The 17,360-nt window shown below is 39.0% G+C and overlaps 1 protein-coding gene across 6 annotated transcripts in view; it reads right to left on the reverse strand.

The window, feature by feature from the left end:
• SHTN1 (shootin 1) overlaps nucleotides 1-17,360 on the reverse strand; it is a 124,887-nt gene that overhangs the window by 34,764 nt on the left and 72,763 nt on the right. For all 6 annotated transcript variants that reach the window (XM_032281770.1, XM_032281765.1, XM_032281766.1 and 3 more), the window contains 3 exons: nucleotides 11,840-11,993; nucleotides 9,492-9,591; nucleotides 3,047-3,129 (listed from right to left, as the gene is read on the reverse strand). In XM_032281770.1, coding sequence (XP_032137661.1) covers nucleotides 3,047-3,129; nucleotides 9,492-9,591; nucleotides 11,840-11,993 — 337 coding nt within the window. The remainder of the gene's footprint in view (nucleotides 1-3,046; nucleotides 3,130-9,491; nucleotides 9,592-11,839; nucleotides 11,994-17,360) is intronic.

The raw sequence follows: 17,360 nt of genomic DNA on the forward strand, positions 1-17,360 counted from the left end.
CCCTTTGCCCCTCCAAAAGGATGGCTGGTACCTTCTCCATGTTTTCCATGCTAACATGTTGAGTATTTTCTGTGCTGGATACTACTCTAAACACTTTTCATGTTGTGAGACTCACTAATTCTCACAACAACCTTTGAAATAGGAAATACTATTATTTCCATTCTGCAGATTAGCAAATCAAGGCACAGCGAAGTAAGAAAATATCAATAAATTAATGACCTAAATATATGATAAAGAGTAGGCATACCTTTGAAATCCATAACTGGCCTAATAAATACATTCCTGTCAAAATCAGAGTTATTATATTCAGAGTTTGTCATGATATCTTATATTCAACTCTTAAAACTACATATAAAATATTCTACAGTCCTTCCTTAACAATGAAGTTTTTTAAGAGCCATAAGTAAGGAGGAAAATTTTCCCCACTTAAAAACTCTGAAAGCCTTACAAACTGTATGTTAAAAGCCAACATAAGATGCTAACATAAGAAAACACAGTGACTGTGAGATGAGTCACTATGTTATGAATGTAAACCCCAAAGTGTCACAGAGAATCCCAATGATTGATGTCTTACATCATGCATTTAACCATTAATTCTCATGCATTTAACCATTATTATTTTTTTTATTGCATTTAGGTTTTGGGGTACTGTGAAGAACATGCATGATTGTTGCATAGGTACACACGTGGCAGTGTGATTTGCTGCCTTCCTCCCCATCACCTGTATCTGGCATTTCTCCCCATGCTATCTCTCCCCAACTCCCCACCCCCCACTGTCCCTCCCCTATTTCCCCCCAACAAATTTATTCACTCAACAACTATTTTTTCAGTGTGACCTATTAATAAGCCACTATAAATAACTGCCTTGCCAGATAGAAAGAGGGTACTGCTTCAGCAACGTGTGAGTACAGCATGAATTACTCAAGGCTGTTTGATTTTTAGGGTTGCTCCAGCCTAAAATCTCAAGAGCAACTTCCACGTTGGTAACTTTCCTTAGAATCCCAAAATAGCAATCTGGTAGCCCAAGGATGTGGGGAAAAAATAGTCACGTTTAATGAATTATAAATAAAACATAATTTTTGTAAGAAAAACTGTATGGTGCCTAAAATTGGGGTTAAGACATTTTAGAATAATTTTTCTTTTTAATTTAAGGGTACTATTAAAGTTGACAAGGGACTTTGTTTGAGAAGTTGATGATGTAATTTACTTGGAAGGAAAATTCATTTTATTACAATTTCCCACCATTCCTCTAAGATATACCAATTATCTCCCCACCCCCCAAAAATTGAAGCAAAATGTTAATTATAGCATCAGGAAATGCTAATAGCCATTAACCCAAAAGCGGGTCTTCCCAGCAAATCACCAACGGCAGAACTGCGTTAGAATCTTGCAATGCCTTGTGCAATGCAGAATTTGCCTTTCAGCCCCATTAATGTGCAGAGGAATATATTCCAAAGGATTGCAGAAGGCAGGCACAGAAAACCAATTCTTAGAGATGAAATCAGCTTTCATTTGTAATGGTGCTGCAAGATTTCCGCTAAGAAAGAAAAAACTAAGTCCAAACTTCAACTCATTCAATATTCGTGACAGCGGTGGGATGCTGCCAAGAAGAGTAAACCCTCAAAGAGCTTGCAATCTCCTCGGCAGGAGAGAGGTGGGAATAACTCAAAACACAATAGCCAGAGTAGAGGTAGGGAGTGGGACATTAAATCCTTAAAGTAACAGAATTTAAACAAAATGCTGTCACCCTGCAAAGCTACTCATTACCATGTTGTTTACACTAACAAAATAGGATAAACAGGAGAACGAAGAGTCTAGAACATACCAGCTGTCTGCCCAGAATCTGCATGGAGGCTATGGAATGAGACCAGCAGGAACAGAGGACCAAGATCTGGCCCCCTTGTTTTAAGCCTTTGCTGTCACTGTGGCTGCACACCAAACTGCTGGCATCTGTGAACCGACTCCACTGCACCTAGCCATCTGCTGGCTCTGCTCAATGGGAGGGCCTATCTCCCTCCATTCCTATCTCATCATTGTCCTCTATACCTCTATCTCCAATGAACCAGAGTCCTGTGAATTTTACCTCCCTAAATAGTTCCTGAATGTATGCATGTCTCTACCACCTTCATCGAAGCTACCATCAGCATTCATCTCAATGACTGCAATAGTTGTCCCTCATCCACCCTAATCCCTTTACAGTCTGTTCTCTCACTGCAGCCTGTGAGATTTTTTTTAAGGACACATCTCATCATGTTATACCTATACTTAAAACTTCTACTGCTCTTAGGAGAAATTCCAGAATCTTGACCTTGGCCTCCAGAATTTGGCTCCTGCCTACCTATTAGACCTGCTCTCTTGGACCCCATGTTCCAGCCATATCAACCTTCTTTCAGTTTCCTAATATGCCAAGTTCCTTCCTAAATATGCTGGGCCTTTGAATCTGCTGCTCCTCTATCTGAAATAGTCTTACCATTAACACCGCCACCCAACCCACCCAATGTTCTAAATGTACAACTACTCAGCTTGAACATCACTTTCAGATGCCAGCAGTCCACCTCCACAATCTCTTAGCACCATGTACTACTCCTTAACTGCATTTAAATAATTATATATTTACTTGTTTGCTTCCTCCTAGTTACACTAGAATGTAACTTCTATGTTGTGTACCTCCAGCACACAAAAGTGGAGTAGTACATACTAAGTGCTTGATACAGTCCCAGCTCACTTGCTACCAACTATAAGAAATCTTTCCCCAAGCCCCTCATTTGGAATTACTCCCTCTTTCCTGTACACTCCAAGGTACCCTGACCCTTAATAAAAACAGGTTTGCCAGTATGTCTCTCATTACAGTGAGTTGTACGTGTTTATTTCCTTTAGATAACAAACTACAGGAAAGCAATGATGGTTTCTGGTTCATTCTGACAGCTGTTCAGTGCTTCATATTTCTCTTCCAATGACATGTTTATAGGCAAAAAACTTAACAAATATGTGAACTGCCCCAAAACTACACCATCAATCATTTAAGTGAAATAGAAGTGATGCTTACTTGTTTCTGGTTGAGTTGGCTTTTCTTTCTTAGCGCCACTGCCACTGGGGTGAGATCGTTTCCGGATCATGGACATGAGTGATCTTTGGAAGAAAGAAAAAGATCAATGGGAGATTACTGATGCCTTATGATCCAACAAATTAAATATATAGAGCCTTAATAATCAGTAAATTTCTCATTCTTCAGTAGGTGTATGAATACATAACTAGAATTTAAGTAGCCCACTTTCCATTTTTAATAATATTGAACTTTTCATCACTTTACAGAAGAGAAACATGTCCCATCCTTTTCTGTGTAACACCTAACTAATTATTGGAGAGAGGACACTGCTATAACTAATAATAAAATGCATACACATTAACAAAAAGAAAGAGACAAAAAATTTCAAGACTCATATATAAAATTCAGAAAGAGCTATCTATCTACTATATACATGAACAAGAATGTTCATGTATAATTTCCATAATTCCCCAGAACTCGTAATAACTCATTTGTCCATCAGCACCACAATGGAAAAGTACATTCTGAGACCTTCAAAAAGTGAATTATACATCAGTGAATATGAATAGACTTAAGCTACACAACATGGATGAATCTTATAAAATAATGTAGAGTAAAAAGAGCAAGACCACAATGATACATGAAAATTATAGTTATATAAAGTTCAAAACCAGGCCACGCAAATATTTACAGTAGTTTAGGATACATATTAGGCAGGAAAATTTTTCTTAAATAATGCAAAGAAATGATCACCATAATGTTCATTGCAGCACTGTTTACAATAGCAAAGACCTGGAACCAACCCAAATGCCCATCGACGATAGACTGGATAGGGAAAATGTGGCACATATACACCATGGAATATTACGCAGCCATCAAAAACGATGAGTTTGGGTCCTATGTAGGGACATGGATGAACCTGGAAACCATCATTCTCAGCAAACTGACAAAAGAGCAGAAGATCAAACACCGCATGTTCTCACTCATAGGTGGGTGTTGAACAATGAGAACACATGGACACAGGGAGGGGAGCACTGCACACTGGGGTCAGTGGGGGGAAATGAGGGAGGGACGGTGGCAGGTGGGGAGCTGGGGAGAGATGGCAGGGGGAGAGATGCCAGATGTAGGTGATGGGGAGGAGGGCAGCAAATCACACTGCCACGTGTGTACCTATGCAACAATTTTGCATGTTCTTCACATGTACCCCAAAACCTAAAATGCAATAAAATAAATAAATGGGGAAAAAAAAAAAGATAGTGATTAGGGAGAAAGGTGGTTATCTTTGGAAAAGGATCAAAGAAAAGAATGAGGGTGCCAGTATTGCCTATTTCTTGATTTGGAGGGTGATTACATAGATGGTCACTTTAACATTATTTTAAAATTTCACATAGGCTTGTGTACGTATCTGCATATATTATCATTTCCTTAACAAAATGTTTACCAAATAATGAATGAATCAAGAATTTTTGAATTCCTTCAACTGCATCATAAATGTCCTCAGAGTGGTGAACTGTACTTGCAAAACAGTCCTGAGGAAGCCAGCAACAGAAAACAAATACTTGGAGGATAAGAAAGGCATAATGTTGGCCAGGCGCGGTGGCTCACACCTGTAATACCAGCACTTTGGGAAGCCGAGGTGGGCAGATCACGAGGTCAAGAGGTCGAGACCATCCAAGCCAACATGGTGAAACCGCATCTTTACTAAAAAATTCAAAAAATTAGCTGGGCATGGTGGTGCACGCCTGTAGTTCCAGCTACTCGGGAAGCTGAGGCAGGAGAATGGCTTGAACCCAGGAGGCGGAGGTTGCAGTGAGCCGAAATCACACCACTGCATGCCAGCCTGGTGCCTGGTGACAGAGTGAGACACTGTCTCAAAAGAAATAAAAGAAAGAAAGAAAAGAAAGGCATAATGTTCCCGTAGGAAAAGGGGCAAATGGATATACAGAGTAACACTTGTTCAGAAGGTATCATCACCCAATGCTTCTTTTCTTTCCTTTTTGTTTTTCTGAGACAGGGTCTCACTCTTGCCCATGCTGGAGTGCAGTGGCACAATCACCACTCATTGCAGCTCTAACCTCCTGCACTCAAGTGATTTTCCTGCCTCAGTTTTGAAGTCGCTGAGAGTACAGGTATACTACCACTCCTGGTTACTGTTCTTCAAATTTTTGACAGCAGGGGTGGCAGCGGGAGGGTGTCACCATGTTGCCCAGGCTGATCCTGAACTCTTGGCCTCAAGTGATCTTACTGCCTTGGCCTGTATTACAGGTGCGAGCCACCGTGCCCAGCCTCCAATCTCTTAATCATTATAATTTCCAGCTTTCTTTTACTTTTCAATTCTACCTTTGCTTACATTATTAATCCCCTTCCTAATTGCTTTTTCCTAAAATTCCCAAAGTCAGTGGATAATCTCCCATAATGCACAGTAAAAAGCAAAAACCACATCCTGCTCTATTCAGCTAGGAACCAATCAAGGAGCTTCTGCCTTTGTCTAGTTTCTGTTCTTTGGGCTCACAATGGCCAAATGGAATTAAATTATTTTCACAAAAGTTAGAAATTTTAATTTACATAGACCTTTGAAATAAGCACATATTATTCTAGAAGTTATAAAGAATAAAATAAACTTTACTTGCTCATTTTTCCATTCTGTCAACTGAACACCAATGTCTACTTGTTACCACTCCGTGGCGGGCTGGGTGTGAGGAGGGTTCTCATTAATCAGATGCCTCACCTTACCCTCGCACTACACTGCACTGACCTTGCCTCTGGTTCTGTGAGGAAATTTTGCCAAGAGTACATTATTGAACATAAAGATGATGAAGCAGGAATTTTTCTGTACTGCTGAGAGTACTTATATATATATTCACACATGTGAAGAAAAATATCTGTTTATTAGCAAAAACCACCTGGATGACAGAAAGTGTTAGCTTAAAGGATTGTGAGTTGAAGCATAAACTGGAGACATACAGTGCTCAGAGGAAAATCATCACAATATGAAAACCAACAGTCAAGATGAAACTCAGACTATAGGGAAGGCAGGACTCAAATGCCACAGGAGTCTAAGTCAAGACCTCTGGGACCCATAATCAAACCTCTAGCCATCACTGCCCCATTTCACTGCCATTTCAATTGAATGAATAAAATTTCAGGCATGTGTCATCCCCAAATTGAACATTTCAGTGGATAATTTTCACCTGTTAGTTTTTCAAGGGGTGTTAGTCATGTCCACTGTGATAGTTATTTTGTGTGTCAACCTGACGGGCCACAGAGTGCCGGAGATACCTGGTCAAACACAATCCTAGTGTTTCCATGAGGATGTTGTGGATGACATTAGGATTTCAATCAGCCGACTGAGTAAAGCAGATGGTCCTCCCTGAGGTGGTGGCTTTCAGCCAATCATTTGAAGGCCTAATTAGAACAACAAGGCAGATCCTCCCTCAACTAACAGGGAATTCCTCCTGCCTGACTGCTTTCAAACTGGGTTATTGGCTTTTTCTTGCTTTCGAACTTGAACTGAAACGCTGCCACTTTCTGGGTCTTGAGCCTGTCAAACTTTGGAATAAAACTACACCATAGGTTCTTCCAGTTTTCAGGCTCTTGGACTCAGCCTGGAACCACACCATTGACTCTTTTGGGTGTCCAACTTGCCAACTCACCCTATAGATCTTGGGGCTTGTCAGCATCCATAATCATATGAACCAATTCCTTACAATAAATCTGTATATATATCTGCCTATATCTGTATCTATACATACACACATTCAATTGGTTCTGTTTTTCTAGAAAAAAACACTTAGCCTCAACTCTCTCTCCATATCTGCCTAGAACCTATCCTACTTTCACTACCTCTGGGACAAAATGACCAAAGTTTGCCTTCTTCCTCTTTCTTCTACCTATTCTTGAAGTCAAATGGGTGGAAAGAGAAGGGAAAAGCAGTAAGGCCACTTAAAGAAGCCACAGGCCCGACCTGGCAAGGTGGCTCACACCTGTAATCCCAGCACTTTGGGAGGCCAAGTTGGATAGGTCACGAGGTCAGGAGTTTGAGACCAGCCTGACCAATATGGTGAAACCCCATCTCTACTAAAAAATACAAAAATTAGCCAGGCATGACGGCACACACCTGTAGTCCCAGCTACTCTGGAGGCTGAGGCAGGGGAATCACTGGAACCCAGGAGGTGGAGGTTGCAGTGAGCTGAGATCAGGCCACTGCATTCCAGCCTGGCAACAGAGCAAGATCACGAAGTCAGGAGTTTGAGACCAGCTTGATCAATATGGTGAAACCCTGTCTCCACTAAAAAATACAAAAATTAGTCAGGCACGGTGGCATGTGCCTGTAGTCTCAGTTACTTGGGAGGCTGGGGCAGGGGAATTGCTGGAACCTGGGAGGCAGAGGTTATGGTGAGCTGGGATCATGCAACTGCACCTCCAGCCTGGTGACAGAATGAGCTTCCATCTCCAAAAAAAAAAAAGAAGCCACAGGCCGTAGTCTTTTTTTTCCCCTCCCACTTACATGTCTAACCATGATTTACACATCAGGGTAAAACAAATGGGTCAGGAACAAAGTTAGAAAACCTTCATCTGTGAATTCAAAATCCACTCAAACTAAATACATATGCAAATATACCTCTTTGACAAGAAAGCATTCCTCACAAAAAAACCCTCTTTTCTATCAAAATTATGTCCTATACAATTTAAATTCAACTTAAAACAAAAAGCATTAATATTATTTATAAAATTTTCTGTAAAGAGCCTTATAAAAGAGTTCACACTTGAGACATAGTCCCAAACACTCATTTCTCAGTAAAGTACTCTTTGGGAAAAAAATTCTACTTAGGTTATATTTTACCTTTAATTCTAGGGGCTCTCAACATTTCTGAGAATAAAAATTAAAGGCCAACAGCAAGACTAATTACTTTTTAATCGTTCTCCCTCCTCATAGACAGAAGTGATCTTTCTTATCAGCTCAAAATCCTAGACCTTAGAGAAAGATCAAAGTGATGAATTTCCAATTTTAAATGTCAAATCCAGAATATCGCCTACAGATTTAGCTACCCAGGAGAGAAAGATTTTAAAATACCTGAAATTCTTTCAATTGACTCTTGGATCGATCACGTGTAAAAATTATTTTGCCTTAACTACTTCAATGGCTTAAAGTAGATTATGTCATACCCTACTCAGTAAGGAAAACTAATGAGAATCTTTTTAAAAGGCAAAGTCCCATTTTCATAGTCGTGTGGGAGGAACATGCTACACATTCTATTCAGATGGATCAGCAAAGGTGCAAAGCATGAATAAACGGCTTCTCTGTGTGAAAGGATTAAACAAATCTCATGAGTTAATGAAAGGTAAAAAACCTAGCAAAAGTTTTTAAATGCCATTTATTAAAGAATAAATTATACAAAAGCAGCTAACATCACGACATGAGTAGGTAAGTTGTCACCATGGCAAGGAGGCTGTCTTATGTAATTCTGGATGGTGGCATGTGGAACCACAAAGAAGGCAAAATTTGACTCTAAGTCTCCTAGTGTGCATTGTGCTCAAATGAGGTGCATAATGCCATCATGTCACCTTGGGTTTCAGAAAATACAAATTCCTGTCTGCATATGTGACTTCCTGCCACAAGAATTTAAACATAATTCATCTTTCTTATGAAGGTTCCTCTCTTAGCATTACTGAAGGTATAAATATGAGGATACGGATAAAATTAATACTTTTAGTTTAATTACTAGTTTATAACAATCAGTATGTTCATTTTCATTTAGTATTTTTATTTTTAAGATAATTGAACAAACCAGAGCTTTTCAAATTTGAATTAGTTAGAGAGAAAAGTAAACACATTCTGGAGAGGCTCAAAATTCCCTGGTCTTACTGTTAAGGGAAATTTTAATGTTATTGAATGAAATTTATATATTATAAGAAGGGAAAAATACATTGGCTGTATTAGGGCATTCTCATGCTGCTAATAAAGACATACCCGAGGCTGGGTAATTACAAAGGAAAGAGGTTTAATTGACTCACAGTTCCACATGGCTGGGGAGGCCTCACAATCATGGCAGAAGGCAAGGAGGAGCAAGTGACATCTTACATAGCGGCAGGGAAGAGAGAACTTGTGCAGGGGAACTCCTCTTTATAACAACCATCAGATCTGATGAAACTTATTCACTATCACAAGAATGGCATGGGAAAGACCCACCCTCATGATCCAATTACCTCCCACTCAGTCCCTCCCATGACACATGGGAATTGTGGGAGCTACAATTCAAGAGAAGATTTGGGTGGGGACACAACCAAACCGTAAACCTTTTCTAAAGGCCATCCCTGGCCTTTAGAAAAATTTCCAAGAGAAGCACCAGCTAGTATCTTTCACACTTTTAGTATGGCTCCTCTCAGGGCACAATCTGATGGGGAAGAACATTTGATGCAGAGCAGTCTTCCTGGATGTGCTTACCGGATAGGATTGGGAGGTGGAGGGGGAAGTGGCGGTGGAGGAGGAGGTGGTGGAGGTACTGAATTCTCAGACTGGTTCACTCGTTTCTGGAGTTCATCAACTGCACAGAGAGCAAGCATTCAGAAGACAGCTTAAATAAGCAACTAAACATTGTTTATACGTGTGAAAGAAAAACGATAACCTTTCTCAAAAGTAAGCTCTTTTTATTAAGGCAAAATTAGAAATTCAGTAAGAAACTGCAGAGCTGTTTAAGCTTGTCATGATCTAGTATGCTGCTAATGCAAGAGAGGGCTCCCATCTATCAAAATTAAACATTATCTGTTTGCTGTATATAAAACTTTAGAAAAGAAAAAAAATTCAAAGCAATGGCTGCAGGGTGGGAAGAAGTGAGTAGGTTGAAGAAATATGTGTTAACAACAAAGTATATTACTTGAACACTAAGAAATTGTTAATACTTGACTTTAAAAGTGTACAGATGAAGAACTAAAGATGACATTTAGCATGAATTTTAATAGCTGCATACTTCTCTTCTCCGCTTCATTTCCTTCAAAAACTGCAAATACTAGAGTCCTTAATTTTAACCAGATTCAGCTTCCTAAAACTGTAACTAGGAAACTAGGAAACTTTTTGCTCTTTTGAAGAGCTTTCTGGAAATGCAAATTATTCCTTCAAGTCTTTAATGAAGTAGGCATTTTACTGAGCACCAACAATGTGAAAGTGCCTGTGAATGGTGCTACAGGAGACATAACACCTGACTTCAAAGAACTGAACTTAAATTTATATCACAGATGATACTACCTACAAGATAATGGATAAAAGGTGCTGCATACTATTGGCATTCAGAGGTAGCTCTCCCCATTCACAGCCATTCCACCTTCCCCAACTGAGTGTACCCCCAGGGACCTGTCTGTCCATTTGTATTTATCCTCAACACTTAAACAGGCAGTGTGGGCTATGCCCTCCAAAAGTGAGAATCCTCTGGTCATTTCCTATGCATGCACTTATCCCTCCAAAGGGAATCTGAGTTCTCTGAAGACAAAAATCATGCTTTCTTTTCTTCTGTATTTCTTATTGTATCCTAGGCTAGGGCTCGGTGCACACACAGCAGATATTAATAAAAGGCATTCAGAATTGAACCTCATATATTTCCAGTGTCTCCCTCCTCCATTCACAATAAAGATGGCTTTGGCTACAAGCTACTCTGATACTCACTAAAAAGAATGGGATATTTCTTAATTTTGGATCAATTAAAAATAAATTATAATCAATTTTCATTGTGGATTAGAAAGCATTGAATGCTTTTAGAAGGGGAAAAAAAAAGTCTACATGGTTCTTCTGCACAGATTTCAAAATTCTAGTATAAAATTAACCAAAAATATCCAAAGTGAATATTGAAGCCATTATAAAGGGAAAGTACCTGCCTCCTTAAATTACCGACCTTCCAACAGAGACTTACACATATGCCTGTATAGTAATTTAACTCGCACATTCCTGTTAAGCCTCCTAGAACTGAATGAATAAATCTTTTGATTTAGGTATCCCCTGGTGTTTTAAAAGTTTTTCCATTTAATAGATATATTGTTGCCCATTTCATTGTTAGGTGCGATATAGAAAGTATTGCTTCATGTGTATAATTGGACACCAAAGGTGAAGGTGGTATGAACACCAAAGATGAAGATAGTATTTTTTAAAGTATAATTCTTTTTTAAAATGCACTCTAAGTGAACAAAATAAAGCACATAATGAACATTCATCTCTGAAGCTCTGAAAAATGCTGAAGGCTGGGCGCGGTGGCTCAAGCCTGTAATCCCAGCACTTTGGGAGGCCGAGGCGGGTGGATCACGAGGTCAAGAGATCGAGACCATCCTGGTCAACATGGTGAAACCCCGTCTCTACTAAAAATACAAAAAATTAGCTGGGCATGGTGGCTGAGGCAGGAGAATTGCCTGAACTCAGGAGGCGGAGGTTGCGGTGAGCCGAGATCGCGCCATTGCACTCCAGCCTGGGTAACAAGAGCGAAACTCCGTCTCAAAAAAAAAAAAAGAAAGAAAAATGCTGAAAAGTTTGGTCTTCCTAAGCTAATGGTATCTCTGTGTCTTAATTCTGTATATGATGTTCACGAGGGCTCTAAGTACAAAAATGAAGTCTAAATATTTGTGAATTATTTAATACAGCAGTTATTCTACCAAATTGCATGGTTAGAAATGAAGGAATTTAAAAACAAATCTTGCTATTTTTCCACGGTATTCCAGTAGATGTTCTAGGCTAACTATGTGCCAGGTTTTGTACTAGGCATGAGTAATTCAAAGATTAGTAATAAGACATAGTAGCCTACACAATGCTTTTACCAGAATGCTTTAAATTTCTGGCTTTCTCTTCAGAATTCTGATATTTCGATTCTAATTCCTTTTTATCTTCTTCTAGAAGCTCCAGCTGCTGTTTCAGGTTGTGTATTTCTTTGCGGAGTGTTTCATTTTCTAGTTGCTCTTCTAATTCTTTGACCTACAAGTTATTTAAAAAAAGAAAAAAAAAGACTTTTATGAGTGATACCTGTTTATTCATTAAAGAAAAGAAAGGGAAAAAAATAAATACTTCTCTTTGACTGTACTTCATCGCAAAGAGAGTCTAATCCATCTTAGAAACCATGCAAATTCTAGATACAATTAACACAAAATCATAATAAGCTCTTTGATTTAAAATAAATTTACTAGGGAGTTACGTCCCAGACACTTTTTTTGTTTTATTTTAGTTTCTAGGGTACATGTGCAGGTTTGTTACATAGGTAAATCGTGTGTCACAGGGGTTTGGCATACAGATTATTTTGTCACTGAGGTAAAAATGATAATACCTGAGAGGTAGTTTTTCGATCCTCTCTCTCCTCCCACCCTCAGCCCTCAAGTAAGCCTCAGTGTCTGTTGTTCTCTTCTTTGTGTCCATGTGTAATCATGCTTAGCTCCTACCTAGAAGTGAGAACATGTAGTATTTGGTTTTCTATTCCTATGTTAGTTTACTTAGGATTATGGGCTCCAGTTCCATTCACATTATCTCCTTCCTTTTTATGGCGACATCGTATTCCATGGTGTAATATGTACCACATTTCTTTATCCAGTCTATCACTGATGGGCACTGAGGTTGACTCCATGACTTTGCTATTGCTTATTGTGCTACGATGAATATATGCATGCATGTGTCTTTATGGTAGAATAATTCATATTCCTTTGGGCAAATATCCAATAAAGGGATTGCTGGCTTGAATGGTATTTCTGTTTTAAGTTCTTTGAGAAATCACCACACTGCTTTCCACAATGGCTGAATTAACTTACATTCCTACCAGCAGTGTATATGTGTCCCCTTTCTCCGAAATCTTCCCCACATCTGTTATTTTTTGACTTTTTAATAACAGCCCTTCTGACTGACGTGAGATGGTATCTCACTGTGGTTCTGATTTACATTTCTCTAATGATTAGTGATGTTAAGCATTTTTGTATGCTTGTGAGCCTCACAGACACTTTAATTTTTAAATACGAGTCACTTTTGTACCCATTTTCAAAAGAAAAATTCAGGTAATATTTTAAAAGACCCCTGAGGGACATAAATTTAGTAATATGTATCAGAAGTCTTCAAAAAAAAAAAGGAAAGGCCCTTGATTCAGTAACGCCACTTTTAGGAATTATTTTTTAAAATATTCCAACAAGGGTGGAAATATATTCACTGAAATGTTTTTGTGGGTTTTTTGAGAAATAGTCTCACTCTTTCGCTTAGACTGGGGTGCAGTGGTGCAATCTGGGCTCACTGCAACCTCTGCCTCCTGGGTTTAAGCAATTCTTGTGCTTCAGCCTCCTGAGTGGTTGGGGCTACAGACACGTGTCACCACACCCAGCTAATTTTTATATATTTTGTAGAGACGGGGTTTCACCATGTTGGCCAGGCTGATTTCGAACTCCTGGCCTCATGTGATCCACCTGTCTTGGCCTCCCAAAGTGCTGAGATTACAGGCATGAGCCACCACACTGGCCTGAAGTATTCTTTACAACAGCAAAAAGTTGCAAATAACCCAAATGTCCACCAATATTTTTGATTTAATAAGTTATGGCATGTTTATTAAATGAAATACAATGCAACTTTTTAAAATCACATAGCTTGTCCAGGCGTGGTGGCTCATGCCTGTAATCCCAGCACTTTGGGAGGCTGAGGTGGGTGGACTGCCTGAGGTCAGGAGTTTGAGACTAGCCTCACCAACATAGTGAAACCCTGTCTCTACTAAAAATACAAAAAATTAGCTGGGTGTGGTGGCGGTTGCCTGTAATCCCAGCTACTCAGGAGGCTGAGGCAGGGAAATCACTTGAACCAGGGAGGCAGAGTTTGTGGTGAGCCAAGATCATGCCATTGCACTCCAGCCTGGACAACAAAAACGAGACTCTGTTCCCCCCCCGCCCAAAAAAAATCACATAGTTTACTATATACTGACATGAGAAGATATATTACCAATGGAAAAAAATCAGGTCATAAAATAGTATGCATGGTATGACTCCATTTAAACAAATAATACATATGCACAAAATTATATATTTAAAGAAAGTTCAGCTATGCACCAAAATATGGAACACTTGATTAATCTTCTTTAATTTTTGCTATATTTAAAAAATTTATTATAAGGAACATATGTTATTTTTATAATTGCAAAAACCATATGCTGTGCTTAAAAGACTGCTGCATCTGCAAGGGAACTTACTGAGTTAAGAAACATTTGAAGCCACATACAGATGGTCCCCAATTTAGGATGGTTTGAAATACAGTTCGACTTTACAATGGTGTGAAAGCGACAGGCATTCAATAGTAACCATACTTCAAATTCTGGATTTTGATCTTTTCCCAGGCTGGCAGTATGTAATAAGATACTCTCTTACAATCCTGGGCAGCAGCAGCCAGCCACAGCTCCCAGTCACATGATCATGCAGGTAAACAACTGACACTTTAGAGCAGGGGTCCCCAGACCCAAGGCCTTGGTCCATGGCCTGTTAGGAACCAGGCTGCCAGCAGAAGGTAAGCAGCAGGCGTGAGTAAACTTTATCACCTAAGCTCCACCTCCTGTCAGATCAGTGGCAGCAACAGACTCTCATACAAGCATGAACCCTATGGTGAAAGCCACATGCGAGGGATCTAGGTTGCACGTTCCTTATGAGAATCTAATGCTAATGAGCTAAGGTGGAACAGTTTCATCCCAAAACCATCCCCCATATTCTTCCCTCCCCGGTCCCTGGAAAAATGGTCTTCAACGAATCTGGTCCCTAGTGCCAAAAAGGGTGGGGAGTATACTATGTTTCCAGATGACTCTGAGCAATTGTAGCCTAATGTAAGTATTCCGAGCACATTTAAGGTAAACTAGGCTAAACTATGATGTCCAGTAGGTTAGGTGTATTACTTTCAATTTACAGTATTTTCAACGAACATGGGTTTATCAGGACATAACCCCATCATAAGTCAAGGATCATCTGTACATGAAAGACTATCCAGAATAACTGTATGTATAAAGAGTGTAACAGTTTTAGAAGTAGTAATTGTTATTATTTCATTAGTAAGCTTTATCTGATCTTCAGTACCCAACAAGGTATATAAGTAACAATTTAGTCCTATATCTCAGTTCAATTCAGTAGGTTCCAGGCATGTATTATTTACTAAATGACTTAACTGTAAGTAGCTGGACTTTTCAGACTTTTCAGAACCAAGAGTTAAATTCTAGCATAAACTGAAACAAAAGCCCATTCTTTTTGTCTCTCTTTTCTTGAAAAGGTAATTCCTACACATGAGGACAAAAGAAAGAATGAAATTCTTTCCCTCCCACCCTGTTCTCCAGTTCTCTTTCCCAGGGGACTGTTATTACCTGTCCATCTAGAGGTACTCTACATATATATCAACATTTTTTAAATTTTTATTTTAAAATTATACTTTAACTTCTGGGATACATATGCAGAACACGCAGGTTTGTTACGTAGGTATACACGTGCCATGGTGGTTTGCTACACTCATCAACCCGTCATCTACATTAGATATTTCTCTTAATGCTATTCTTCCCCTTGCCCCACACTCCCTGGCAGGCTCTAATGTGTGATGTCCTCCTCCCTGTGTCCTTGTGTTCTCATTGTTCAACTCCCACTTATGAGTAACAACATATGATATTTGGTTTTCTGTTCCTGGGTTAATTTGCTGAGAATGATGGTTTCCAGCTTCATCCATGTCCCTGCAAAGGACATGAACCCATCCTTTTTATAGCTGCATAGTATTCCATGATGTATATGTGCCACATTTTCTTTATCTAGTCTATCACTGATGGGCATTTGGGTCGGTTCCAAGTCTTTGCTATTGTGAACAGTGCTGCAATAAATGTGTTTGTCCATGTGTCTTTATAGTGGAATAATTTATAATCCTTTGGGTATACACCCAGTAAAGAGTTTGCTGGGTCAAATGGTATTTCTGGTTCTAGATCCTTGAGGAATTTCCACACTGTCTTCCACAATGGTGGAACTAATTTACACTCCCACCAACAGTGTAAAAGCATTCTTATTTCTCCATATTCTCTCCAGCATCTGTTGTTTCCTGACTTTTTAATGATCACCATTCTAACTGGCATGAGATGGTATCTCATTGTGGTTTTGATTTGCATTTCTCTAATGACAAGTGATGATGAGCTTTTTTTCATATGTTTGTTGGCTATATAAATGTCTTCTTTTAAGAAGTGTCTGTTCATATCCTTCACCTGCTTTTTGATGGGGTTGTTTTTTCCTTGTATACTTGTTTAAGTTCCTTGTAGAGTCTGAATATTAGCTCTTTATTAGAGGGATAGATTGCAAAACTTTTCTCCCATTCTGTAAGTTGCCTGTTCACTCTGATGATAGTTTCTTCTGCTATGCAGAAGCTCCTTAGTTTAATTAGATCTCATTTGTCAATTTTGGCTTTTGTTGCCATTGATTTTAGTGTTTTAGTCATGAAATCTTTGCCCATAGTTATGTCCTGAATGGTATCGCCTAGGTTTTCTTCTGGGATTTTTATGGTTTTAGATCTTACATTTAAGTCTTTAATCCATCTGGAGTTAATTTTTGTACAAAGTGTTTTATACAAAAGCTAGCCAGTTTTCCCAACACCATTTATTAAACAGGGAATCCTTTCCCCATTGCTTGTTTTTGTCTGGTTTGTCAAAGATCAGATGGTTATAGATGTGTGGCATTATTTCTGAGGCCTCTGTTCTATTCCACTGGTCTGTTTCTCTGTTTTGGTACCAGTACCACGCTGTTTTGGTTACTGTAGCTTTGTAGTATAGTTTGAAGTCAGGTAGCATGACACCTCCAGATTTTTTCTTTTTGCTTAGAATTGTCTTGGCTATATGGGCTCTTTTTTGATTCCATATGAAATTTAAAGTAGTTTTTTTTTTAAATTCTGTAAAGAAAGTCAATGGTAGCTTGATGAGGATAGCACTGCATCTACAAATTACTTTGGGCAGTATGGCCATTTTCACAATATTGATTCTTCCTATTCATGAGCATGGAATGTTTTTCCATTTGTGTGTGTCCTCTCCTATTATCTTGAGCAGTAGTTTGTAGTTCTCCTTAAGGAGGTCCTTCACATCCCTTGTGAGTAGTATTCCTAGGTATTTTATTCTTTTTGTAGCAATTGTGAATGGGAGTTCGCTCATGACTTGGCTGTTTGTCTATTATTGGTGTATAGGAATGCTTGTAATTTTTGCACACTGATTTTGTATACTGAGACTTTGCTGAAGTTGCTTATCAGCTTAAGAAGATTTGGGGCTGGAACAATGGGGTTTTCTTTTTTTTTATTGTATTTTAGGGTTTTGGGGTACATGTGAAGAACATGCAA

Source organism: Sapajus apella, unplaced genomic scaffold (assembly GCF_009761245.1).
Source record: "Sapajus apella isolate SASKATOON/1434 unplaced genomic scaffold, GSC_monkey_1.0 scaffold13, whole genome shotgun sequence".
In the NCBI taxonomy this organism is placed as follows: domain Eukaryota; kingdom Metazoa; phylum Chordata; class Mammalia; order Primates; family Cebidae; genus Sapajus; species Sapajus apella.